This window comes from Argentina silus, assembly GCF_951799395.1.
Source record: "Argentina silus genome assembly, chromosome: 13".
NCBI lineage: Eukaryota > Metazoa > Chordata > Actinopteri > Argentiniformes > Argentinidae > Argentina > Argentina silus.
In genome coordinates, this window is record NC_139667.1 from 10,879,891 (window position 1) to 10,907,359 (window position 27,469).

Below are 27,469 nucleotides of genomic sequence, written 5' to 3' on the forward strand. Positions count from 1 at the left end.
ACAGTATAACATTTATTTTTGATAGATCCTATTCAGCATTTTATGTGTCGTTCCCTTGAAACATGTTGTTCACACACTCCCTCCTCATTGGCCCAGGCTAAGGAGGCGGACCTGCTGACCATCGACCAGGTGCTGGCTGACCCTGACCTCACATCACACAAATTCAAGGAGTGGAAAGAGGCCAACACCTCTCTGCTCCAGGAGATCTGTAACAGGGGCCAACAGGGGGCAGCAGAGGAAGAGGCTCCTGCAGCAGCAGCAGCCATCGCTGTCCCTGTCATTGAGACCAGCTTATAAGACTCACTGCTATTCAGCTCAGGCCAGTAGGCTACGAGGGTTACACACACACTGCCTGTTCTTCAGAATACATAGGAGAGACTCACACCGCCTGTTCTTCAGAACACATAGGAGAGACTCACACCGCCTGTTCTTCAGAACACATAGGAGAGACTCACACTGCCTGTTCTTCAGAACACATAGGAGAGACTCACACTGCCTGTTCTTCAGAACACATAGGAGAGACTCACACTGCCTGTTCTTCAGAACACATAGGTTATACTGATCCATGATGAGGTGAAGGTGCCTACTTGAATAGAGATGGTGCAGACATTTTAATAAATGATCTGTTTTCGTATTGTTTTTATTGTTGATCATTTTATGTTTGGAACAATTGTACAGATTCCATTGTGAATGTTTGTGGGTTTTTTTCTCCTATGCGTGTTATCTCCAGTGAGTGATGGAACATAAGTTGGGACATCTTATCCACGAGAACACTCAATTAAATAAGTGTTTTATTTGTTGCAATATTATCTGTTTTGAAAAACTATTTGATTCTCTACCGGTTTTGCAAATAGTGCCACAGACATGCACTACTGCCACACTATGTGTGTACTGTCGCTAAGCTTGTCAGCTGATGTCCGGAAGCATATAGTATGTGACTTAGATTGATTTTGGTTACTTTCATGTCATGATACTGTTGTGGGTCTACCACATTTTATCATTAAATATCACTGTTGTAATATGTATATATATAATGTGATACATTAATGTGATTAAATATTATGTTTGAGATCATGATACGTTTATGGAAACGTTGTTTTGAAGCAAGCATAGGCCTACCATCTTATGTCTTTCAATAACAATGATGCCTGAATTGAAATCGTTTAGATGTTTTAGCTGTGGTAAATATTTTAACTTGTTTTAGCATTGTAAATACAATGATTGTACATAGATGTAAAGTGTGTACAGTTCTATTATCTTGTGATGTTGGCTATGCTGGGATAAAATCTCGGAATGTCAGTGCCTATGGAAGAATAATAAAGTTGCAATGGTCTTTATATCAGCTTTTGACTTCTTCTTTTCTTTTCTCCAATTAAACTTTCTCAATCCAAAGACAATGCACTCCAGCCTTGGCTTGCAATAGGTGACTTTTGACTTGTACACATTGGTGTCTTAGCATGTTTTGGCCACATGTCGTCGCCCGTTGCATAGAGTCAACAACCATCTGTCACAACCTGCAGTGCCTGTGTGTGACACTTGGGTTCGCTGGTCTCTGTGTACTTGTTCGTATTACATTTCATTGGGATTGTGCGCCATATTGGCAATCTCCTCCATCTCACCCACCAAACCCCGAGCATGCATGCGTCAAGCCGGCAGTGGAGAACAATATAAATATTTTGAAGCAAACAGCGAGCCGAAACACAACACCATGGAGGCCGTCAAAGCATTTAACGGCGAGGTTTGTATGAATTCCCCCCAATTTTATACGTGATTCTAATGTCAGCGAATTCTGATTGATTCAGTTCTGCCGCTAGCAGAAAAGGGGGAGAAGGGCAGACACAAGGCCGCATCTTTTCTGTCCTAGACAAGATGTTGTTACCTTATATGACCACCCTGCTTATAGTTGACAAGCAACCTGTTAGTGTTTTGACAATAGTCGGTGGCCCTATTCCGTTAATTCGTCAGATAGGCGCTAGCTACCTAATTTAAACCACCGACATATTGTTAACTAGCATGCTACCATAGCTAGCTAGGTGAGTTAGCTAAGTTATTCATGCTAGCTAACTTAGCCAACATTAGCTAATCAATTAACTCCCGTTGTGTGCAGATAGCGATCAAATCACGCAATTGGATAGCTAAGATTTTTGTGAGCAACTTGCAAAGGTGTGCAGGGAATGTAATCACACGGGATAGCTAGCTGTGATCTTTCTGATGAGCTTATTTAGTGTCAAGTTAGCAAGCTAGCATGCGTTGGACATCGCGCCAGCCAGCGCCTCGCTGCCACCGCCAGCTCGTCTTCAGTTGGTGGCAGAAGGACTGATGTCGGCAGAATGTGGCTGTTTGTCTTTTACCTCAGTGCTGGAGAGCTCAATGTTTTGTTTAATCGACCTCAGTTGTTTCTCAGTTGGCTACATGTGCATAATTATTTGTCATGATCACCATCATATGAAAACTATACAAGCAGAAATTCAGGAAAAGAAAAGCATCAGATAACTTAGCATTCCTGAATTTTCAATAAAGCTCTTTACTGTCCCCTTTCAACACGTTGTGTGCCCATACAGTTAGTGACATGAAGGGTTTAGGCTTTCTGGTTTTTGATGTAGGCCCAATACACATTAGGTGGCTAGTCCAACTGTAGTCTTTGTTTACAGACCAGTTGTTCAATAACCAATTCCCAATCACAATATGTAAATAGCTTCTTCAAACAGTGCCAACTAGGCTGGCTTGATGGGTAGACAGCCTTCAGGCTGGCTTACCTGGGTAGATGAGGCCTCCTTCATTGGCAACAAGGATGTGTCTCTCTCTGATGTCATGTGTAACCAGACTAATGCACAGATCAAATAACAGTAAAATAAATAAATATGGCAGGTTACACATATTTCCAATACTGAAAAGTCCTATTTTGTTGGAGGCTATTGCTGTTCCCTCAGTGGGATATGGGAAAGAGGTTCCCCTAGCTCCCCTCGTTTCCACTGTTTACAAAACACATTGATTGCTTCACTAACTGGTCCATGTTGTGCTGCATACTCCCCCATGAACCCTTCATTAATTATTTGCTCTCCAAACATCAATGGAATGATGGTGTGACAACAGTCTAGAGTCCTGACTTTTGGCACAAAAACAGTTGTTACAGGTTCTAAACGAATACATTGAATTGTTATAGTTTATTGAGACATTTTTTGTCCTGTGCTTTTTTTTGTATTTCAGCTCTACTCGCTGAATGAATACAAGCCTCCCATCTCCAAGGCGAAGATGACCCAGATAACCAAGTCTGGAATAAAAGCTATAAAAGTAAGTATGTAGAACATGAAGGACAAGACACTTTTTTAAAGGAATAAATAAAGATTCTGTGTGAAAAGGGAGCTCTTCTCTCCCTCCCCACCGTGGGGTCTGATGAAACCTTGTTTAGTTACTTTTTCACTTTCCTCCTGTTGTGTGCCAGATATGTTGATGAACTGCCTATCACACAGACAATGCTTATAACGAGGTCTGGTGAAATGCTATTAATGATTACACCTAAAACAATGGGTCACACTTTGCACGAGATGCCCTTACTTGTGAAGTACCTCTGGAATTAGTAACACTGTTACACAGTACATTAATTGCATAGTATTGGATTTGAGAAATGTGTGTAATTACGTTGGTATAGGACTGTTCCATAATCCACTTGTGTAATAACACATCACCCAACTTTATAATATGTTATAATACGTATGATACTTTATAACATCCAATTACTGAATGACTACATAACATTTTGATTCAATGCTGTTACCGGAGAGTATATCCAGCAAAATATAAATAATTTCCTAGCTTCGGTACACGCAAGTCCGACGTTGATTTAAATGTATTTTGATATTTCCTGTCATCAATTCCACCAATGCCTTCAACTGACCGCACAGTATGTGAAAATATAGGCTGCTCCTGCTGTCAGATCATGCTGCCAGCATGTAAACTCTTACTCTACTTATGTTCATAACAGTGCAATCATCATCCTCAACATACAAGGAAATGTTTCTTTGCCCATTTACTTTGCTGTTAGAAGCAGAAGAAGTAACTCGCGTATTTACCACCTGGCTTCCCTATTTAACATGTAAGCAAGGCCAACAAGTGCATCGATATAGCTTCAGGACTATGACTACAAAAGCTTTTGTACACCTGTCATAAAGTATCTTGCAACAGTAACATAGGAAACAATGATGGAGTAGAAGAATACAGAGTCTCTCTGTATTAACTGTAATGTTTTAGTCACAAAGACTGTTGTCTCTGCTTGCCAGTTGACATTTGACAGTGGGTGGGAGTCTCTCTGAGTTAATTGGTTTGGGTTTATGTGCGTCATTCGATGTATATACTGTAGCAACCTCTGTTTTCAGTGTCCAGATATGTTCATATCTGATGTGAGAACCGTTAATATAAAGGCACCTACTTGCCATCCTTTTATGTTTCTCTACATGTTTTATGTTTCTCTGTACGCTCCTCAGGTAGTGTTTCTCAAACGTCCATCTTTCCAGTAGCTGCTTTTTTAGATGTCTTTACTTGTGCGCTTCGGGTGTCTACTGAGCTCAGCATGCAGTCCAATTACTGCACAAGTTGTACAATTAGAGGAAAACATAATTACGGATAACAACATTACTGACAAGATCATCATTGACAAGGTCTTTGAGTCATGAATTATTAATTACAACCAGGATGTTGTTTTCTTGGGCCTAGACAACCAGTGTAGGTGATGCATCTTAGCTGTAAACAAATTGCCTTTTGCTAGCTCCCTCCAAGCCATACTTTGTGAGCTCACCTCTGTAGTTAGAGCCTGTGGGGATGAGGGTGTGACACCACAGGAGGCGTATAGCTCTGTGAATGGAGACATGCTCCTTCGACACTGCCCCCCCCTCCCCCCTTCCTCCCAAAATATTTCCTAAACACTAATAGTGTACGTTATGAAAATGCACATGGGTAAGGCGGAGAAATAATGATTCAGTGACGTTTAGAGCCATCTTGTTTCTAGTCTCTGTATAGCCGTGTTGTTACATGTTGAAGCAGTCATTTAAGCAAACCACTTGTTGTTGTTTAGCAAAGGTAATAATAATATATATGCCATTTAGCTGATGCTTTTATCCAAAGCGACTTACATTGCAGTGAGTGCATACATTTCAGTATATATGGTCCCAGCAGGAATCAAACCCACAACCTAAGCGTTCTTAGTGCCATGCTCTACCAACTGAGCCACAGAGGACCAGGTAGCATCTTGCCAATGTGGTGCCGTGGGCACTGGCAGTAAGGAATTCCAATGTTCAAAGTATGAGGATTCTTCCGATCACTACTTTAGGGAACTAGACAATGAAGTTATTTCTAGATATGAGTGATTTGTGAAAATTCCTGGGTAGTATCAGTGCTGAAAATATTACCCAAAACATGCTTCATTCCCAAACATTTGGAGGGAGGTGTTTAGGAAGTGATGGTTCACTCCAAAGCTAAAGTTTGTCAGGCATTTCAGTCCTCAAACGAGTCTAACATGGAGATAAGTCACTTCCAACGTTATCCGTAGTGTAAATCCGGCTATGGTTCAATCCCAAATGAATGGGAAAGATATAGCCTACCCGATGCAGAAATGACCGTCACTCAGGTCTGAAAATCTAAGCCCCAATCAGATCAACTGTGTACCTAAAAACCAAATCCTTGTGCAGAGCATTTATCACTTTGTTATTCAAAGCCCAGTGTCATTACGAATTAAAATAGCTTTCAATCTTTGTGTCACACTTTCCAGCTGACTCGAACTGATTGTACCAGCACACATCTTTTTCTCTCTCTCTCTCTCTCTTGCTTTCTGTGTGACTTTGACCTTCCTTTTAACAGGATACACTGCACCACTCTTACACCACTTTTTGTGACCAAGCAATTGATTTAGTTCTCTTTGTCTGTGTGTTTCTGTATTTACGAATGACTGTGGTCTTGGTGTTGCCTGTGTTGCTTGTGAATAACACCTGTTTCCCCTTCCCTCAGCAGCTCTCCCAGCTCACCCAAAGCACTGAAAGTGAAGCAGGAGGATGGGGTGGAGAGAGTAACAGAGAGATAAGGGAACCCCTAACCAGCTTAGGTAGGAGTATGGGCTGTTTCAAAAGGAAGATGGAAGAAGCCAAATCAATGGGTTACTCCCACAGAGAGAAAGGGGGCCGGGGCGCTCTTGGCTGCCCTGAGTCCTCTGTCCCAGCAACGCTTTCTCTGGCTTTCGTACCTTTTGTCAGTTTTGGCTGGGATAGGATGATTGAGTTGAATAGCGTTTTTGACTCTTGAATTTGTCTGACCTTGAGAAGGTATCCATTTCCTCAGTGCTCTGCAGTAGTTTAATGGATGGTATGCAGGTGTCTGTTAAATGACCCAGTGTCTATTCTCAACCTTTTTAAATTGGACTTAACACAGTACAGTCGTTCCATTGCAGTGTTAGATTTCACAGAGATTCAAAATGAGCATCCTGAACATGATGCAGATGAAGGAAGTTCTCATAACGGCGGATGAAATGTGTTTTTACACCACAAGTAGTGGTGTTTGGTGGTTTGTCGAGGTTGTGATGCGTGGCTTGCTATTCAGAGATCCTGTAGCAGTTGTTTTACTTCAGGTTCCCTGGCCAGGTACTTCTGCTGCTCAAGGTTAAAGAGGATCAGCGCTCAGGAGACAAAAACGGCAAAAGTGGGGAGGTGTGGGGCACCCCACACCCATGAGCAAAAGCTTATTTGGCAAACATGTTGGCCTTAAATGGAGGACTGTGTGGTCTAATGATATGAGAAATCGGTTATTATATCATGAGTCATGCAGTCAACACTTACATGGACACTGAACCCATTGTTAACACCACATTCATTATCTCCAGCACCATACCTATGTCTACATGTGGGATTTTCTATGTTCTGTAGTCAGAGATATGAGAAAAGGTCCTAAGGAAAATATAATAATTGATTCAGTTATTTTCAGGAACTACAATGAGTTCCCAGCCAGTGGGAGTGTGTTTGTGGCTGTAGTTTTGAAAATCAATGAATTCTATATTTATTTTGTCCCCAATGACATCATTGGGGGTAAGGACCTTTTGTCTTATATTTTTGACTACAGACTAGAAAATTGCTGTTTTGACACTGGTAAGGTGCTGGAGATACTGAATCTGATGTTAAACATGTGCAAAGTGTCTTTTTTAAGCCAAAATTGGATATAAAGAATTTGCTACAAAACTCATGTCGCATCTTTAACTTCAATTAATATTCATATTTTAGTTGTGGATGAAAGTTGAAAATGTTGCCAGAGGCATATTCAAAGGCACTTTCCAGCTAGATTGTGTGGATGGTAGCCTTAGGAGAAGCTGTAGGTTTTCTTTTTGGGTGTTTTTACAAGGCGCTGTTTCTGTAAATTGTAGCCAGGAACCTCACATTTCTTATATATGCAAGTCTCTCCTGAATTGGTGTGTTGATGCACAATAGCATATTGGCACCATTGCACATTCTTGTGCCAGCTTTGAGTCAAGCATGTCTTGTTCATCCTGCCCTGTCAATGCAAAATCCCCTGTCGTTGGCTACAGCAGGAGCATCATGTTGAAGGAGATGACAGTCACGCAAAATTCCCTTCACATGAATTTTAAAATAGCCATTTTAGGCTGCCTTTGCTTTGAAGCATTTCCCTGTGCAATTTCCTCTTCCATTTATTTTTGTATATACAGGCAGGCTTCTAGTCACTGAATAAGCTACTTTCTTGAATATATGTCACTGAAAAGACATGGTGCACACATCTTTTCAGCAGCATTGCTAGCTCCCAGCATATGTTTATGGGATAAGCTCTACAGTTGATATTACAAGGCGTTTACGCATGCTGCTTAGTGTGGGGGATTTGAACCAAACTGCTTCCCTGGCTTAGACACAGCAGAATAGATAACACTAAGCTACCGAGCACAAAACACTGTTGTTACAGCATTCTGTGAATCCTTAAATGCTAGGCTTGAGCAGCTATACATCACTTTTCCCGCAGCATCATATCTAGCACACTAGTATGTGCAAGACCCTATTAGGCCGTTATCCTGCCTTCACTCAAACGTTGGTGCAAATCGGGCCCATGTCCAGAGGAGTTTGATACAAGTACAGACATTTTTTTGTATCTTATTTGGGCAATTTTTCAGATGATTACACTTGATAATATTTGTCACTGTGCAGTTATCTGGCTGACAGTGCTCTCTAAACAAGCCCCCGTGGGGTTTCAGCTTAAGGCCACAGATGTGTCAAATGCCACCTGGTTCACACTAGTGGCTAGGGGGAATACTTATGCCCTAAAGCACTGAACTATTATCAGTATGAATGGTAGTACCTTCTAGTGGCTAGCAGCAATACGGTGATTACCTTGAAGGTGAATTCTAAGATGACACATTACCCTGACTGATAAAACCATAGGCCTATACAGTAAAGTTAGTGTTCATGACGATCATGATACAGTTAACATCTACACTATGCATATAGATGCATCTCTGCCTTACTCAGTTTAGGCGAGAGGACCCATTTGTGTAGTATTCAACGTTATTCATTTCAAATTTGTGTGCGCACTCACTTTTTCCAGTTTTGTGCGCTACACGCAAGGTTCCCCTCACCCACTACAACAGCTCAAAAGATGCTAGTCTCCCACCTCCCAACACGCCTCATCTGCCCAGCGGATCCGATCAGACTCCACTGATGGAGGGCAGAGGCCTCAGACTCCCCTGTGCCTTATTTCTCTCTTTCTCTCTGTGTGTCTCTCTCTCACACACTCTCACACTGACAGACCTCACGACAAGTGTTAAGGCTGAATGTGTTCTCGCATGGCAGCTCTCAGGGCCTGACACACTACAAGGCTGTCCTAAACCGTACTATGCTGGCTTGGATATTTGTGTTTCCCATTGTTCTTTTCAGGACTGTTTCAGCAAATTTGGTGGATGGGTAACCAGCCCTAACACGGCTCCTCTTGACGCTGTCCTGTAACCGGGTATTAGCGATATATATATATATATAGTGTAGTTCAGTTCAGTCTACGACATAACCATGGAACACTTCAGGAATAGGTTACTGTACCTCCAGAGGACCCTCACCCTAAGTACCAGCGGGTACCGTGGTTGTGGTTGTTGGCTTTGGCCAGGGTAAGAATCCAGGGATCAAGTGGTATTTGTTAGTGCTGAGCTCCAGCTGGAAACTCATTGGCCTTACAGAGAGCTGATAACCACCATAGAATCACCATGGAATGCTGTGCCACCCTGCCAGGGAATGCCCGGCGTGGAGTGTATGAAACTGACCAAGCAAAATCAATTGAATTATAAAGGCTAAGGATAATATATTGGATATCAAGTTTTTTTTTGTGTTTTTTTACTTCCAACTTAGTTTAACAAGATTAAAGAAAAGGGTGGGAATGATAGCGAGAAATCGTATGGAAAATATTTAGCCACACTTTTCATGTTGCCTGGTGTTGAAAGCCAAAGGAGAAGGCATCAGTTGGTGGTGTTAGATGTTTCACTTGGTACTCCGTGGTCTAACACAGCCCGTTATTGTGTTGAAGTGAAAAGGCTTTATCAGTCATGACTTTAGGCAGTTTGCATTCCCCTTGTACTGCCGTCAAATAGATGACATGTTGCCTTTGAATACAGTCACCTCCTCTCTTTCTTTGTCTCTCTTACTCTCTCACTCACTCACACTCACACACAACCTGACAGCCAGAAGCAGGCAGCTAGTGAATGCTTTGAAGTTTCCTGCCCATTGTTAACTGAGTATAGTGAGTTAAGTTTTTTCTTATTTCTCAAGGTAGCCTATCTTAAGCACACTGTCATAGGGAGCTACTGTACACCAGATATCACTCCTTGAACACAGAGCCTTGTTTGAGAGGACTGACTGAACAGTACTTTCATGATGCAACGCTTTACAGTCATTGTCCCGTTGCTTTTAACTGGTCATTACGGTACAGGAACCAACAGGGACGATTTGGTAGAACGCACGCATGCACGCACAGACAGACAGACAGACGGCATACTTACCTTTTACCACAGAAATATGGTACATCATGTTCTGGGGGGCCTTCACACACAGCAGCAGTCTGCAGGCCTGTTGCCTGGAGACAGCTCTACTCTGTTGGGGCTAAAGCAGGTGTTGTGTGTGCTGTACTAGGGGAGCAAGGTGTGTGTGTGTGAGAGAGTAAGAGAGAGAGAGAGACACACAGAGAGAGAGAAATAAGGCACATGGGACTTGGACCCTGAGGGGTCTGCCCTCTATCAGTGGAGTCTGATCGGATCCGCAGGGCAGATGAGGCGTGTTGGGAGGTGGGGGGCTAGAATCTTTTGAGCTGTTGTAGTGGGTGAGGGGAACCTTGCTGGGCTCTGTCTCCCCCCAGACCCAACACCTCCTACCCTCTGGCCCCCTAGTCTGCTTCCAATGCCGTACTGCCTCCACTGGCTTCCATGTAATGCCGACTACATATCTCTCTCCCATATATCACAAAACTAGCTTGGCTTTAAGCCTTTGTTTGAATAGCTTTCATGACTAAGTCCGGTTTACTGTAGGATTTGTTCCAGAACGCCCATGTCCAGCTTATTTTAGTGTATTGTGTTCTGTACTTGTAATTGGTCCGATTAGTTGTAAAGAAAATGCTATACTATTGTAGCATATGTGGATCGGCTGGTGAGAGCTGTCTGATCTTGTGACGTCACTGGCCCACACACCTGAAGTATTGTCACCCCCCTGTCCATACACAAATAAGCATGATTTCACACGTTCCGTGGCAAAGGTGGATTCACCAACACTAATTTTGGGATATTTAGTTTCCTCACTGAGAGAACTTGATCATATTTTGTTGACGTAAGATTCAGTGTTGTACTTGTGTGATAGGAGTTGGATTGGTGTGTTTGTACAGTAAGGCTTTTTAGGCATATCTTCAGAGTGAATGGGGCCTCAAGTGATACTGCCAAAACTCTCTTTGTGAATTGACCGCAGCCAAAATACTTGATCATGTTGATTTGTATTTTGAGTAAACTGTCCCTTTAAGACACTTCTTTGTGCTTTTCGTCCTGGGGATGAGAGGGTCCAACTACCATCGGAAGATGGTCCTGTTTGATAGATGGAGTGGTATTCGCTGACATACAACTTTGATGGCCTTGCTGTTGTGTCTGAGATATAAATGTCTCGTCAAGTCTGCAGTCTGATAACAATGACTGTCATGGCATTTCAGACACATCCCCTCCCTATGCCTGACTCCTACCAGCTTGTGCACTAGCTTGGATGTTGCTCGTTAAATCCATTAGTTATACGCAATGGAAGTCCACACGTCATAAACTGTAGAATGTGAACATAACTGGAGACACTTGTCATTTTTGGAGACGGGCAGTGACTTTACGATTGCTAGCAGAGAGTCAAAGCGGTTACTCATTAACAGTAATCTGTAAGTCAGTCTGACCTGTCTCCTGTTTTGTTTACATTATGCAGTTCATGACCTGTCTTTCATAGTATAGCTACAGAGTTTGGGATCATATCCTCCATGTTTCTATAAACATTGATATTACAATAATATCCTAATTTGCATTCAAGAATGAAATTGTCTTTTAGTTCCTGTTTTCATACTAAATCTGAAACCCAGTTTGGGAGTACATCGAGGCCTATGGTTTTGACCCAGTCATGATGACGATGTCGGTCTCCTTCTTATCTATCTCCCCCAACTTGTTTCTGGAATGAATGGCACACATTCAGCAGTCTGATGCAATGCTATTATTATTATTATGATTATTGTTGTTATTGTTATTATTATGCTGTATTTAGATGTTCTTTTTTTGCGGCTTTTGGACCTCTTTTTTGTGGCTTTTGGACCTAAGCGCACACATCTGGGGAGAAACCAGAGCAAAACACGCGCAAATAATCAATTTCATTTAATCAAATTCCATACAACAAGAATGCTATTTCTACTGAAAATAGAACGCCCGTCATGAGAATGCCTTTGCTCGATACGCTTCATTCAACAGTAGAACTGCCATGATGGTCACCAATAGTGAGAGACTGTGATCAAATTGCATATGCCAATATGTAAATGTTTAATTAAATAGTTTTAAAATGCTAATTCAGCCTAAACAAGTGCATGATGCTGGTTCTCTGCCTTAATCATAACAATCAGAATCCTGTAATGAGACACCCCAAGCCATAGCAATGTTATTAAATGTGCGCACTATTACAATTCAGGAGAGGGGGTCAAATGTGAGAGACTCTCCGATGTTAAGATTTACATATCTTGCGGTGTCAGCCTGCCATAAAACGAATCATCTTCAGCCCCAAAACACTTGGAAACAGATAAACTGTTCATGTCTTCCACCCTGTGTTCTCTTTCTCCCACCCCCGCTTTCAAATGTAATATTCAAATGTTCATCTTTTCCGTTGCAATTATGACATTCATGTATTCGTTCCCTAGTTGTTGGTGTGCGAGCCAGCAGCTAATTGCCTTATTGCATTTCTACTTGCTGCTTGTAGAATATAATGGGTTGTGGATTGAGTCCCAGGTAGATTGTAGTTATGTTATTAGGGATATCCATTTAAATATGTAGAATAAGCATGGTGCACCTGTGCTTCAATAAATTGACTGGACTTATTATTGACTGTATACAATTTTATTTATTTTTTTAGCGTTTGTACTTGCATTGGTGTCCAAATTTTGATACGTCCTACTTTACAGAGCCACTGTAGGTGCAACACACATTTTGCATATTGACCTAAACAAGATTTAAATGAAACCCTTTAGTAAGACACTATGACATGAGCCTCTTGTGTGTAACTGGGCATACAAGTTCGATGCTACTGCACAGACCATGGTTAATTCAAAGGGAGTAGACCTAAACCTCATCCTCGTCGCTGTTCTACAGGGTTTTACGCTCTGTAAATGGGGTGGTGGTGTCAGCCTACTGTCTGCTGTCCAGGCTCACTGACGCCGAGATGTCACAGTTGAACTAAATGTCATCGGTTTCATTAATTTACAATGAAACCACACCGAGTGCGCTAACATCATACGGGCGTTGCCCAATTCTTTAACACTCCCATTCTACTCAATCATTTCATCCTCACCACATGCATCTGCGAGCGCATCTTTTACCCTGTGTCTCAGGATAGAAACTGGTCCTATTTGAGACACTTACGTGTCTCCAAGCGATATTTGTCAAGTCTCGCCTCTCCCATCCCATCTGTTCATTGGTTTGGTACAGTTTGGTTTGCTCTTCATCTGATGTGGGCAGCTAAACGTTTGGTATTTGCACACGCTTCGCCGGTGTGGTTTGGCCTGTGTGGCACGTTGGCGCACGCCCGTGGCTGGTGTGGTTGCGGTGTTAGTCATGTTTTAATGAGCTGTGTGGAGACTGTAGCTTTCTAGCTGGTTGCGAACAGACTGAATCTGTCTCAATCCCTTCAGTTGTTATTGGCAGCCATGAACATTTGTATTTCCCTGATAAGGTTTGCAAGGCATGCTTTTTGTTCCATCCACGATAGCAGCTATTTTTACGTAGGCCTGGTCTATAAGGAGACATTGTTTTGGTTAGGGTTAGAAATAGCCCCAAGGCCTGTATGTGGACTCATCTTCATTACAAGCTTTGCAAGTGAAACCAAAACAAGCTTTATGTAGGCTGTGATACGTTTATGAAGTGTATTGACTCTAAGGTTGTGTATGGACCTTGTTGTCATTGAGGGATGTGGAGGTTACTGGGGTACAAATTTGCTGTAGCAGCATTGCATATCAGTTTGTTGTACCATGGATATAGTACAGTATAGGCCTAAGTGAACAACTAGCTCCATCTGCTGGCAGATATACCCTAGTCCATGAGTTTCATATCAACTTCATTTGCCCCAACTACTGTAGGCTTTTTCAACTGGCCAATTTAGAATGTAATGTTTCATTCATACAGTCTTTCATGATGTGTGTGTTGTGAGATAGGCTCAATATTTCATGTCTTGATATGATAGTGAAGTTAATTCATCTAAGACTTGGAAAATGTACACCCCTAGAAGGCATCCATGGGGCAGATGACGAATACAGTATTGATGGTTTCCCAAGGCCACGAGCCTATGCTAATGCTTTATGATATATTTTATCCCAGTACTGCTATAAACACAAACCACTAGCTCTTTAAGGAGAATTGGTTTGTGGATAATGACTTAAAATTGGCAAGAATCTATTACTATGGATGAGCGAAAAGAAATGCAAAGACTCATTATTTCGAATACTGAGCAGTGAGTAATTTCTCCATTATTGGCCGATGGCCCAGATACATTTTCTCCTTTTTCATCTCCTTTCTCTCAGTGTTCTAAGCCCTGTGAAATTATTCTGCATATTATTCACCCCAAAATAGGCTCTATTCTGTACATATTAGGCTATGGCTGTATGATAATGGGGTAGCATACCCAGAGACTCAAGGCTATGTTTGAATCAGGCTGAAAATATTTGCCATTCTCTTTCCAATCTCACCTGCATACTGCAGCATTAAAGGGGCAATCTGGGATTCAAACACCAACAAAGGAGTCTCTCCGCCACTTTATTTGGTAATTAGCTGAGGGATATGGCTGGAGAAATATATTCTCAAATGCATAGATGAGCTGTAGAGCTGTGGATGCAAGGACTGACTATCCATGAAATCGAAATTCTAGTTTTAATCATGTTTTGAAGCTTATACAGTGGTTGTTAACAATGACGTTGTTTATAAACAATGGAGTAAAACAAGCTTATATTTTGGGTTTTGATGGGGCAAGACATTACTAAGTAGAGGATGTACTAAGCTTGCGAGGCAATTATAAGTTATATTCTTCAAGAATCATTGTCTATATATCATTTATTTGAGAGTCCAAAAATGGATATACCAATCCCAGATTGCCCTTTTAATGATCATTTAGACTAATTGATTAATTTATTAGTCTACCAAATTCTTTTTTTTTTTTTTTACATGAAAGTCAGTGTTGGAAATGCAGTATCCTTGATGTCAGTATCCTTATCCAACAAATGTGTGACTGGAAAGGAATGTTCTGATGAGAGGAATTCAACTATGTATGTTGTGCGTCTACAGTGCTGTTGATCTGTATGTTCTGTAGTTCTTCAATGTTTGCTGATGTTCGTAATCCTTATATTTTGCTCTCATTTGAAAGGGGAATAACATGCAGTGTACAGTCTTTTTCTTTGAGAGACTAGATGTAATAAAATTGATTTTTCACACAAAAAACATACTACTAACACAATGAACAGTCAATGGTTTCAGCTCTGGATGATTGTTTATATCTGTGAATCAGCTTGTTGCACTTGATAAGCTGTATTTGTTTTGACCATAGACCCTTATGGCATTTTCTGTTTGCCCACTTGAAAAGGGGATTTGTGTTAACTGATATTTTGCTCTTGAAATGTTTTCTTCTGTGCAGCTGCTGTCTGTTCCTGCTTTCAGATGCTTGTCTCAAGGGAGGCTGTGGTTTTGATGGGTTATCACGGTTTGTGTTTTCTTGTTTTTCTTGTCTTTCAGTTCTACAAGCATGTTGTCCAGAGCGTGGAGAAGTTTGTTCAGAAAGTGAGTTACTGTACTTTCACTCTCTGTCTCTGTTTCACAAAAACAATGTGAACATGTCTCCTTTTGAGCCTTGTTTTGTCCTTGTATAATCTCACCTGTCCCCTTAGTGAATCTAATACTCCAAGTCCTTATCACTGATACAACTCAATGGCCTGACAGTAGATTCTGGGTCTTGCAGTGCCCTTGAAATGTGTACAAAAGCATCTTGGATCCTGTGCAGTATAAGCCCTCAGAGAACCCTAAACAACAGACTTTGTGTTGCCAGTGCAAGCCAGAGTACAAGGTCCCTGGGCTGTACGTCATTGACTCCATCGTCAGGCAGTCCCGGCACCAGTTTGGCCAGGACAAAGACGTGTTCGCCCCGCGTTTTAGCAAGAACATCATCGGAACCTTCCAGCACTTGTATCGCTGCCCATCAGATGACAAGGTTGGCCAGAGTTTCCTCAAGTCAGCTCAAGTCACACTTTTTGGGATCGTTATGATCATCATTATTGTTTGAAAACTTTTTATTGAGAACACCCAACTGCATTTATGTTCATTTAATGTTTCAACTGTGACTAAGGTCTCATCTCTCCTGTATCTGTGTTTCAGAGTAAGATTGTGAGGGTTCTTAACCTGTGGCAGAAGAACAGCGTCTTCAAGAGTGACATCATTCAGCCGCTGTTGGACATGGCGGCAGGGCTACCCCCTCCCAGTTTCACCCCCGTCACGGCCAGCAGTGCTTCTGCTGTCAACAACACTACCCCTGGTCAGTCAGAGATCGCTTCTAATCACACAGATGCAGACACACAACACATACACACTTTACAAACATGTTCCCATACACTCAAAGCAACAGCTTTACAGCTGGTCAGAGAGAGAATATTCCTGCTCCAGTTAGAGAGCACTCCTGCTCCACTGATGACGACACTAAGCAACCCTCAGTGCATTCAAGGAACAACATTGTTCTCTCCTCAAGTTAGCTAGCTATATGCTGACACCTTGTGGTCAAATTCAGTATTTTCTCCTGAACAAAATATTGTCTTCTTTTTTCTCATTCACAGTCCTTTAGGTCTGCTATGGCTGTATCAACTTGCAAGTTAGATTTCTTACCTGATATCTCTCTCATGACTGATTTTCCCTGTCCACTCTGCCAAGGTACCCCAGCAACCCCCGCCACCCCAGCCAACATCGTGCAGAGTCTGCCTGACTGGGCGTCTCAGATCACCAACACAGACACCGTGGCCGCTGTGGCCCAGATACTACAGAGTCCTCAGGGCCAGCAGGTTAGCACAAAACCTCTCTATAATACAGTACTAGAACATTACATCAACCTCATGAATTGGGCTATTTTGAAATTGAGAGAATGGTCAAATATGCCTTCATGTTTTTTGGGGGTTGTTTTTTTGTACATTCTTTGACACAAGATTTTGTTTAGACTGTAGTGAGCAATTGCAATTGACCAGAACATGTTTTGAACTGTCTCACTTGTACGTTCCTCACTTATTGCACAACATTCCTCTGAAAGATGACAGGAGGTCTTTCCTGCTCTAACTGATACACATCTACCACATAAAGCACCCTGATATGACCCTGCAACATCTGTGTGTGTCTCTGTGTGTAGCTTCAACAGCTGGTGCAGAGCCTGCAGATGCAGCAGCAGAAGCCCCAGCCGTCTCTCCTGCAGGCCCTAGACGCAGGCCTGGTGGTGCAGCTCCAAGCCCTGACGGCCCAGCTCACGGCCGCCGCCACAGCCAACCCCCTCAACCCCCTGGAACAGAGGGTCTCCTCCTTCAACAAGGTGAGGGCATGGGTGAGGCCACTCATTTAGATATTTAAATTGTAAGGCAATTTGCAAAATGCATTTTAGTTCTCTGGGTTGTTAGGAAGTCCAATGTTTTATGATTTTGTATGTCTTTTCGCGCTCTGTTGCAGAAACTTTTGGGCCAGTTCGATTTCGGGAATGATTCAGAACGCGCAGAGGATTCCAAAAAGGACACGTCGTCATCTCAAATGTAAGTGTTATATTTTCCCCAATGATCTGGTGTAATGCACTTTTATTACATGCCGTATTAATCAATAGCAAAGAACAGATGAACACCCTGTAGAATGCATGATACTTTTGACCCCCATGCTGATGCATCATCAACTGGGCCTTTGCAAGCTCTCACCCCCCTCTCTCTGTGTGACGGAGGCTAACTGAACTGTTGTCCCTTGTTGACCCTGGTCTCCCTCCCTCCCTCCCTCATTCCCTCCAGGCCCATGGTGTCTGAGTCCATCAACAGCTCCATCTTCCACCAACTGGCTGAGCAGCTGCAGCAGCAGAACCTGGAGCAGTTCCAGAAGCAGTTGATGGAGCACCAGCAGCACCAGCAGAAGGTAGCTAACTCACCCGACCCCTCACGGGCCTTTCTAAACACTGGAGTAGAGCCAGTGGTGCATACAAACGCATGTCCGACCCCTCACGGGCCAGTCTAAATGCTGGAGTAGAGCCACTTACTGTTTGCTTCCCGATGTGTGTCCTGTCCACAAGCCTTTACTGATGTAGGAATGTCAGTGTTTCTCCCTTCCTTTGCTGTGAGGATGGGAGTAGCTAAGTGTTGGTTTCTGTACTTTCAGTCTATGAGCATGGAGGGACAGGAATCCATGTTTGGGCAAGAGAACTCTGCCACGCCCTCACAGAGCAGCAGCCAACAACAGCTCCAAGAGCAGGAGAACAAGATGGATGACTCCATGGACAACCAGCAACAGGCAAGTCTAGCTATGGTTCTTCACCGACTCATGTTAACCTGGTTGTCATAGTCTTCACATAATGATAATGAGGAGAAGGATGAAGAGCTCTCTGGTAACTAGAGCTATGTTGTAACGATACCTGTGTTGTAGGACATGGACATGGACCTGGACGAGGGACCAGACGGTATGGAGGAGGACATCTTTGAGACTGAGGAGAAGAAGCCGGTCAGCACGCGGTCGAGAACGCGCTCCAGGTCACGCTCAAGGTGAGAACGACTCTTAGTTCCCGACTCGCATGTAGGCCAAGTGTTCTAGTTACGATACCTCCAGATAAACTCACCACCTGCACCTGGGCCACTTATCCCTCCCTCTGCACAGAGAGCTGCCATTAGGATGCTTTTCAAGTCAGTCAGATTTGTCTCTCTTGTGCCTCCTAACATTGATGGCGACAGTTAGCCCTAGGTGCTGCCGACTGGTGTACGTTGTCTAAATGAGCTGAAACTCAGTGGAGATATGGCTCCTTAAGCATGCAGTAGTCCAGAACCAAAATGATCTGGGGGCAGCTTGAAACCGGAAAATACATTTCTAACCCGAAATGATCTCTAACCATCTCTGTGTGACCCTCCTACTTCTAGATCCCCCAGGAAGAGAAGGTCCAGGTCGCGGTCGGGCTCTCGGAAGCGCAAACACCGCAAGCGGTCGCGCTCACGCTCCAGGGAGCGCAAGAGGAAGACGTCCCGGTCCTACTCCAGCGAGAGGCGCGCCCGCGAACGAGAGAAAGAGCGCCAGAAGAAAGGACTGCCTCCCATCCGATCTAAATTTCTCAGCGGTAATTAGAAGCCTTATCCCTGACTCTGTCTTGACTCATCTCTCTTATCTTTTCATTTATTCCTAAATATAACATTTTCCTGACGTAGTGGCTTTTTTACATTATATTTTTATGTTTGTCATTTTAACACATGTAATGTGCTATAACCCACCATCTCTGCCTCTCCTCCATCTCTCTATAGTGTGCAGCACAACTCTGTGGGTGGGACAGGTGGACAAGAAGGCCACACAGCAGGACCTCACTAACCTGTTTGAAGAGTTTGGCCAGATCGAGTCCATCAATGTGAGTGAAGAGCACCACCTCTGGAGTCTGAGCCTGGGTGACCTCTAACCACTGCTGATTATAATAACAGTCTTCAGCAGGCTCAGTCACCTCTCTCACCTCTGGCAGATATTAATCACCTCAACTGTGAACCGAGAATTTCTCATTAACGAGTTCTGACCCCTTACAGTGTCTTAACGCCCTTCTACTCTCTTTCTCCCTCGCCCTTATTTTTCTTTCTTTTATTTTCTTCCCTCTCCTTTTCCCTCTTGTGTGTTTTCTGTCTCCAGATGATCCCTCCTCGGGGCTGTGCCTACATCTGTATGGTCCACAGACAGGACGCCTACCGTGCACGCCAGAAACTCAGCACCGGTTCCTTTAAGATCGGCTCCAAAGTCATAAAGGTAAACTCCCATTAGATTCGGTTTGGGCTCTGGCACGTTTTCTGTGAAATTCAAGGTCCCCTCGCTCTGCATCCTCCACTGATGTGATTGTCAACTGTCACACATCATCCGTGTCATGTTTTAATGACAAGACTTTACAGTTAAAGGTGCAATCTGTAATTCAAACAACAACAAAACAGGCTCCCCATACTTTTATGGTACACAGCTTGAGGGATGGAGCTGGAGCAATGTAACCACTCTCAATTTCATAGACAGAGCTATGGATGCAACAACTGACCATCCAAGAGATCACAATTCCAGTTTTGACCATGTTTTTAAGCTATACAGTGTTTGTTTACAAACAGTGGAGAAAAATAAGCTTATATTTTGGGTTCTGATGGGGTAAGACAGTTGAACTAAGCTCATGAGGCATTTATATGTGTCTTCAAGAATATATGGCTATATATCATCAATCAGAAGTCATAATGCCCCTTTAACTGCCCTACTTTCTTATCCTTTCCTGCCTACTTACCGACTTTTGCTTTCCCGACTGTCATTTACTTATTGTGTGTGTCGTGTGTGTGTATCCTATCCAGATTGCCTGGGCGCTGAACAAGGGTGTGAAGCAGGAGTATAAACAGTTCTGGGATGTGGACCTGGGGGTCACCTACATCCCCTGGGAGAAGGTCAAACTGGACGACCTGGACGGCTTTGCAGAGGGAGGCATGATCGACCAGGAGACTGTCAACAGCGGTGAGCAGACACACGCACACACACTATGGACATACATAAGCTCCAGAATAATTGATTGATGACCACTAATGCTCGCTCATAGAAACAGGACACACACACAAGTACCACACCACAAACATTTTTTTTCTCAGCTCAGTCACTGAGCTGTTTATTTTGCTTTGGTCAACTAGAGTAGGAAGTTCCATCAAGAAACCTGATAGTTCAATTAGAGATGAGGATAGCCAACAAAAGCTGTGGCTTTGCTCTCTAACCCTCTCAGTGTTGTGGTGTGGATGTTGTTTCTAACCCCCCCCCCCCCTCCTCTGTGTTGGACTAGAATGGGAGGCAGCCAAGAACGCTCCGGAGCCGGTCAAGGAGGTCCAGATTCAGGTTGTGAGTGCTGAGGCCATGGCAGCCAGCAATGCCCAGAATGCTCAGAACGAGGCCTTCAGCCAGCAGGTCACCATGATGCCTGTACAGGTAGGCTACAAAATACACAACAAACCATCATTTGTGTGTGTGTGTGTGTGTTTCACCCCCTTTGACAAAGCCATAACTGTCCACCAATATGTTATCGACCTATGACATCACCTGGCACCACACACACCTTCTGCTTTCTCTCTCGCGTCCCCTGTCTGTCCCTCGCAGGCCCAGTCGGGTGTGAACCATAACACTGTAGCCTCTCCTGTGATTAGCACTAACCGCCTGTCTGATGGGCTTACCCTCAGTGTCGTGTCGACCACTCAGGTTTCCTCTTCCTGAGCTCTTTGTCGGGGGCGCGATGAGTGTTGACTGGTGTGTTGAGTGACTGCAGGATACACAGGGCCTGTGTTTGTTTATTCTTGGGTGGGCCTCATGAGTGGACAAGGCTCTGTGGTGGTGGGGGGGGGGGGGCTGTTTAGACTGTAGTTTAGTATACAGCTCAGAGAAAATCACCTCAGTCAGGGGTCCCCTGTTTACTGAACCAGGCATCCACACAATTACTCACACACTTGTCGGGTCAAGACCCCCCTCTGAAAATCCAAAGCATTTTCAATTGTTTTGTTTTTCTCATTGTGCACATCTTCTATCCAGTGAAAATGGATTGATTTTGTGAATAATTGATAATTGGCTTCCATAGTGGACTGATGAGTGATGCATATGTGAAAGTCTGGGAAATCACAGCTTGAGAAAAGGTATTCTCCCTAGCAAGAAGGTCAAACTGACTAATTTAGCCGACTTCTCATCCTTGTCCTTTATTCCAGCTTCCTGTGGCCCAGGCTGTCCCTACCGTGGGTCTCGTGCCTCCGTCCTATCCTGTTTCTATGGCGATGCCTCCGCCAGGCTACGGGCCTCCACCTCCCTTCCTCAGGGCAGGCTTCAACGCCTCCCAGCCTCCTCCAGGTAAACACTGCAAGACTGTCTGCTACTGTCAAACGTGTATCTTTAATCGAAGAAGAAATTGAGAAACCACAGCAATTGTAATGTTGTTCTTAATTTTTTTCTTAGGTTTCATGCAGGCTGCTCAAACAGCTGGCATAGCCTCGGCACCTACATGTACGTATTCACCACCTAACCATCACGTCATTAAAACCCAAAGATTAACTTCTGTTACGGAGTCATGTGTTGATGGAACCGTTTTTTTTCCTCTCCTGCAGCTCTGGTACAGCCTTCCATGTCGTCAGGCCAGGACAGTATGAAGGACTCTCCCTACGGAGCCATGATCCCCCCCTCCAGCACCATCCCTGGGAGCTACATGCCCTCCGCCCTCCCCGGGGGCGGGGTCTATAACCCGATGGGGGTCCAGACACAGCAGTCAGCCAATGACATCACCGCACAGTCTGCCGAGAGCATGGAGGCAGCCGCAGAATTAACCCTGCAAGGTTAGTCAAGCCTACGTTTAGAGCATGGATGTAGAGTTAACCCTGCAAGGTTAGGCAAGCCTACGTTTTGGGTCAAAGTGGTGACTTCCTCAAAGGGTTGGTTCAGGATCTATGAACCCATATCCATGTGTTCTACTGACCAGCAGTGCTGTTGATCGATGGGTACAATTTTGGAAGCTGTCTGTGTTGTCGTTCATATGGAACGCCTTCACCCCGATAGCATTTAGTAGATAGGGCTCAAAGCTCAGTCTGTCCCAAAAGCGGATAGGTTCCAAAATTCAATCGACAGCACTGCTTGCAAGTAGAATAACATGGATATGGTTAAAAAAATCCTGAACCAACCCTAAGTAGTTAACATTACTCTATTGTGTATGCTACACATTGTCACACGCTGACATTTTTCTTTCCTCCCATTGCTGTTGAGAACTAAGAACTGCAGTGTGACATTGTAAAACACATTGTTTTCTTTCCTACTTCCAGGCATGCAGAATGCTGTTCGGAGTGGTATGGGTCTCCTGGGGATGCACCCCTCAGCCTCCCTCACCCACCCCTTGCGCCAGGCGGGCCTGTCTGGTCAGAGGATGCCTGGGATGATGCCCCTGGACCTCCGGCCCACTCTGCTCCAGGGGGCAGGGGCCCGCTTCCCCCTCCTCATGCAGCAGGGCCTGAGCCACCAGGCCAGCAGCCTCCTGGATGCCTCTCTCCAGGCCCAAGCCCAGGCTCGCGCCAGAGCCCCCTTCACCCAGCTAGACCCCTTCAACAGGGGGGAGGGAGCCTTCAACCGGCCCCCCAACCCCCCCAGCGACAGCATGTCCAAAGCAGAGGAAGAGCCTCCCTCCAGGGCCAACAGCAGCCAGCAGGATGGGGACCAGGACTACCGATTCCCCCCGCCAGAGAAGCAGAGCACAGGCCTGCTGAGGACCCCTCCCCGGGAGCCCCTGGGCGGTGGGGGAGGAGGGGGAGGGGGTGGTGGAGGCAGTGGTGGAGGCAGCAGACCTGCCCTGCTTCAGACCCCAGTCAATCAGCCACCCAGAGACAGTGTGGCTAACCGGCTCCAGGCGCTTGCTGGCTTTAGACCAGATCAGGCCAGTCGCTGGGGTCCGCCCAGAGGGGACTTTGATGACCGTGACATGCGAGGCCAACAGGCCGGGGGTCCTAAGGGCTTCCAGGAGGAGCGCCCCACACCAGGGCAAAACTTCCCCAACCGCTTTGAAAACCGTACTGGGCCAGGGGCTGGGGGAGTTGGTGTTGGTGGTGGTGGTGGTGGTAGTAGTAGTAGTGGTGGTGGTGGAGGTGGTAGTAGTAGTAGTAGTGGAGGTGGTGCTGCTGGCGGGGGTCCAGCTTGGAGTCGTGGGGCTGCCGAGCCCTTCGACGCTGACCTGAACCAGGACCTGGATGACCGCCGGCGCCCCTGGGAAAGACAGAGAGACAGAGACGACAGGGACATTGACTTGAGGAGGGAAATGAATGGCAACCGTGACCGTCATAGCCGTGAGAGAGAGAAGGAGAGAGAGAGGGAGCGAGAGAGGGAGAGGGACCGCGGCCGTGAGCGCAATAACAGAGACCGAGAGCGGGAACGCGAACGGGAGAGAGACCGTGACAAAGAGCGGGAGAAGGAGAGAGATCGGGAGAGGGATCGGGAGAGGGACCGTGTAAGGGAGCGTGAGCGTGGAACCTGGACGCCCCTTCTCCCTCTGCCCACACCCCTACTTCCAACTCCCACCCTGAACCCAATCCTGTCCCTAAACCAAACCAAACGTCAGCCTCTGCTGCAACTACCCACCCAGTCTAAACTCCTATCTGAACCCCAGCCCCAGTCTCAAGCCCCGGTCAAGTCACCCCCTGAAGCCCCAGCCAAGCCACCACCACAAGCTCAAGCCCAGTCATCATCACCTCAAGCCTCAGCCCAGTCATCGCCTCCTGCCCTGACCCAAACACCACCTCCAACCCTGAAGGAAGCCCTGCCTGAGCCCCAGTCAGAGTCCCTGCCTCAGACTCATTCCCCGCCCCAGACTCGTTCCTCGCCCCAGGCTCATTCTCCACCTCAGTCCCTGTCCCCGTCACAGCCCCAGTCCCCGCCCCATGCGGCGTCCCCTCCCCGGGCCCAGTCCCCGCCACAGGCCCAGACACCACCCCATACCTTGTCCCAGGTAAGCTTTTTTTTTTTTTACGTAAATAAACAAATCTTCATTTTACTATAATGTGTAGTTATATTCTTGTCTTTTCTAGGAGATAAACTTTGATGGTACATTTAGCCTAATATCTGGAACAGATATTTTTATGTACACTCTGTTGTAACCGAGACTATGTACGAAATGTATATACTAAAATGTATATCAAGGTCTCGTCAATTGACCAAGATGTTTGCATTCTATTGTCCTTGTCTACCTCAGACCCAGTCGCCCCTCCAGGCCTCCCCTGAGACACCCAGCATGCCTGACCAGACTACTGACACCCAGGGGGAGCAGGACAAACCACAGTGGGCCAGGGAGCCAGAGAAGCCCCAGGAGGAACCGTGGGAGGAGCCTCAGTGGGTCAACGGGACTGGAATGGACACTGAGCCCTCACCTGAACCCACACCAGAACCCACACCTGAGCCCACACCAGAGCGGGCTTCTACCCCCTCCCTCTCACCCATTCCCACTCCCACACTGTCACCGGTCCTTACACCCTCCCCTGAGGAACCCCAAAGCCAGGCGGAGTCCCCAGAACAGCCCCAGGAGCAGCAGCAGCAGCATGCCTCCCCTAAGGATGTAGACAATGAACTGAGTGAGCCGATGGAGGAAGAGATTGAGCCAGTGGTAGAGAAAACAGACACTGAGGGGACATAATCATCACTCAGTAGGTAAAGATCATTTTGTAAAGTTGTATCTCTCTGTACTCATGTCGTCCACCCACGGGACCTGGGTGTGTCGGAATTCACCTAATATTGTCTGATAACCTAACACTTGATTTTATCTCTCACAAATAACGGTGTACTTCAATAGATGGCTCGCTAGCTGATTAAAATTGTAGGTCATTTTGTTTCAATTATGTTTTATTTTATTTTTATTAGTTGTAATGCCACCCCACAATTTTAAGCTAGGTGAATTTTAATGGAAAAATTGCTTGCCAAAATGTTTCAATTGTAAATGAGAAAAAAATGAGCTTTGACCTTCCTATGGAAGAGTGTAAGGATCCTGGCTGTTCCCAATGGATTGACTCCAGATGTACGGAATACTTGAAAACAGCAAACGCTGGCCTGTTATGTCTCCTCTTCTTTTAAAATGCTGCTGCACAAGTTTGAAGAAGAATGCCTTTGTGGTGTCTTATGCTTCTTGTCCTTCAAGCAGAATATAGCCTACGTACAGTGAGAACCGTACAGTCGCTTTTAAAAAGGAACATTTTAAAAGATTAAAATATGACCTGTGTTATCCCCAAAAATAAATGTCTGTGATTTGTTCATCATAATGCAGTGATTCAAACGACAAAATAAGCCAGGAAAAAAAAAAGAATCATAAAGAGGAAAGATGGATGGGTGTGTTGGGTGCATTCTGTTTTAGTTTGAAATAAACATGCTTTGTTTGTTAACAAATGCTTTAGGACTGTATTTTCTGACCCAGGACCAGAATGATTTGTCTTACACACAGACCTACATATATGAACAGCAAAGTCACTCGTAAATGGCCATTGATTTGATCTTCGCGTAAGTCTTCAAGTCAGGCAGGAAGTTTTAAGTGCCTGTGCTTTGACATCAATCTACACAGCTTTCTTTTGTTGTTTCCGACAATGGGATTCCTTGTTTATAAATAGTTTCTGATTCATTGAACTCTTCTGTATTTCCTATGCGTTTGGTGAGTGACTTCACCATAGGATTGTGCCTTTTTTGAATTGCTTATAGTTCAGCATGATGCCACCCAATACGCAACACACTGTGCTCTAGTTCTGCTTTGATTTTCCTGACACTGTACAGCCCCTCAGGCATTAGACACACCCCGGCAAGCTGTCAACACAGGATTTGCGTCTGTGTTTCGTAGCTGTGAAGTCGTATAATACAGCAGCACTTGTGTGTAGGGGGAACAACAAGTCTATTTACTCTGTAGTTCTGTGCATGCAGGCCTGTAGTCATGTTTCTCCTTTTGTCTTGTTCACTTAATGAATACTGCAGTGCATTTCTGTTGAGACACACCAGGAAAGTTTCAATAGCCTGAAAAAGTTTCTTTCAGACAAATGTTCTACCAGAGTTGTGAAGTTGAATAAAGTTGAAGGTACATCAGCAATTTTTTTTTTCTTATTGTCGTAAATCACCGATCGTGGGGCAGGGTCACACACCATTTCACCTCCTCTGCTCTCTGGAACCCCAGAGGAGGCTGGAGAGGAGATGGCCACACTACCACTCTCGACCACATCTGAACTCTTTGTATCCCTTTAGACGCTTGACATACAGTATATTGTAGGCCGATTTACTATATACTGTAATGGCACAGTAGATTCCATTGTAGCCTTCCAGTTATCTTTGAATGTGTCCTTATTGGCTGCTATTTGTAGGTGGAATTATAACCACTCTTCAACATTGTTATCTTAGATCCAGTCCTCCCCATTCTTCATAACTTCATTGGTACTTAACAGAGAGAGAGAGAGAGAGAACATGCTCCCCTAGATTCGCCTTCCATATCCGATGACGCTACAAAATCATACAAAGGTCAATTCCACATTCCACCAATATCCTTATCATAACACGACACAACGTGTTTTTCAAGCCTATCAATAAAGGTGTGTTTGGGTATCATCATATGTCTCTGCTCCGCGGCGTTATAAGCTGACAGGACTCATCTATGCGCTAATGCATAATGCAAAAACTCATTCTCAAGGCCGAGGATGATTCCTCCCAAAATGAACTGAAGATAGTACATAATGAACCAGCCATCTGGTCCTAGTCAGAGTAGAGCAGAACAAAGGCGGGGGGGAGAGGGAGGCAGGGGGGGGGACCCGGGGGAGATTTTTCTGGCCACCCTGCAGCCCTGCGCTGCCAGTGAAACGCTCTGTCCTGTGGAAGTCCTTACTCAGCAGAGTGCTCTCCGAAAGCACATCTCCCTGCGTGCATTATGGCCTGTTTAAATATCAGGGAACAACAGCACATTAATCAGCTATAGCCTAGGCTACT

The 27,469-nt window shown here is 44.8% G+C and overlaps 2 protein-coding genes across 2 annotated transcripts in view; both read left to right on the forward strand.

Moving 5' to 3' along the window:
* LOC310814107 (connector enhancer of kinase suppressor of ras 3-like) overlaps positions 1–464 on the forward strand; it is a 48,630-nt gene extending 48,166 nt beyond the window's left edge. Inside the window, exon 25 of the mRNA XM_083683376.1 lies at positions 97–464. Coding sequence (XP_083539502.1) covers positions 97–297 — 201 coding nt within the window. The 3' untranslated portion in view covers positions 298–464. The remainder of the gene's footprint in view (positions 1–96) is intronic.
* A 1,150-nt stretch (positions 465–1,614) lies between these two features.
* Positions 1,615–26,577, forward strand: scaf8 (SR-related CTD-associated factor 8). The gene is made up of 21 exons (XM_083683667.1): positions 1,615–1,738; positions 3,208–3,291; positions 15,503–15,547; positions 15,813–15,974; positions 16,139–16,295; positions 16,685–16,812; positions 17,151–17,327; positions 17,462–17,541; positions 17,785–17,905; positions 18,146–18,277; positions 18,410–18,525; positions 18,895–19,088; positions 19,270–19,370; positions 19,640–19,753; positions 20,329–20,485; positions 20,802–20,944; positions 21,709–21,847; positions 21,953–22,000; positions 22,102–22,326; positions 22,807–24,476; positions 24,720–26,577. Exons 1-21 carry the CDS (start codon positions 1,640–1,642, stop codon positions 25,155–25,157), a joined length of 4,530 nt encoding a protein of 1,509 aa, XP_083539793.1. The 5' UTR covers positions 1,615–1,639; the 3' UTR covers positions 25,158–26,577.
* The last annotated feature ends 892 nt before the right edge of the window (positions 26,578–27,469 follow it).

Excerpts from the sequence above, each read along its gene's own strand:
- scaf8 (XM_083683667.1), top strand. The coding sequence starts at position 1,640 with ATGCGTCAAGCCGGCAGTGGAGAACAATATAAATATTTTGAAGCAAAC. Across the intron at positions 3,292-15,502 it reads CTGGAATAAAAGCTATAAAA|TTCTACAAGCATGTTGTCCA; the intron begins GTAAGTATGTAG and ends CTTGTCTTTCAG. Across the intron at positions 16,813-17,150 it reads AGAGTCCTCAGGGCCAGCAG|CTTCAACAGCTGGTGCAGAG; the intron begins GTTAGCACAAAA and ends CTCTGTGTGTAG.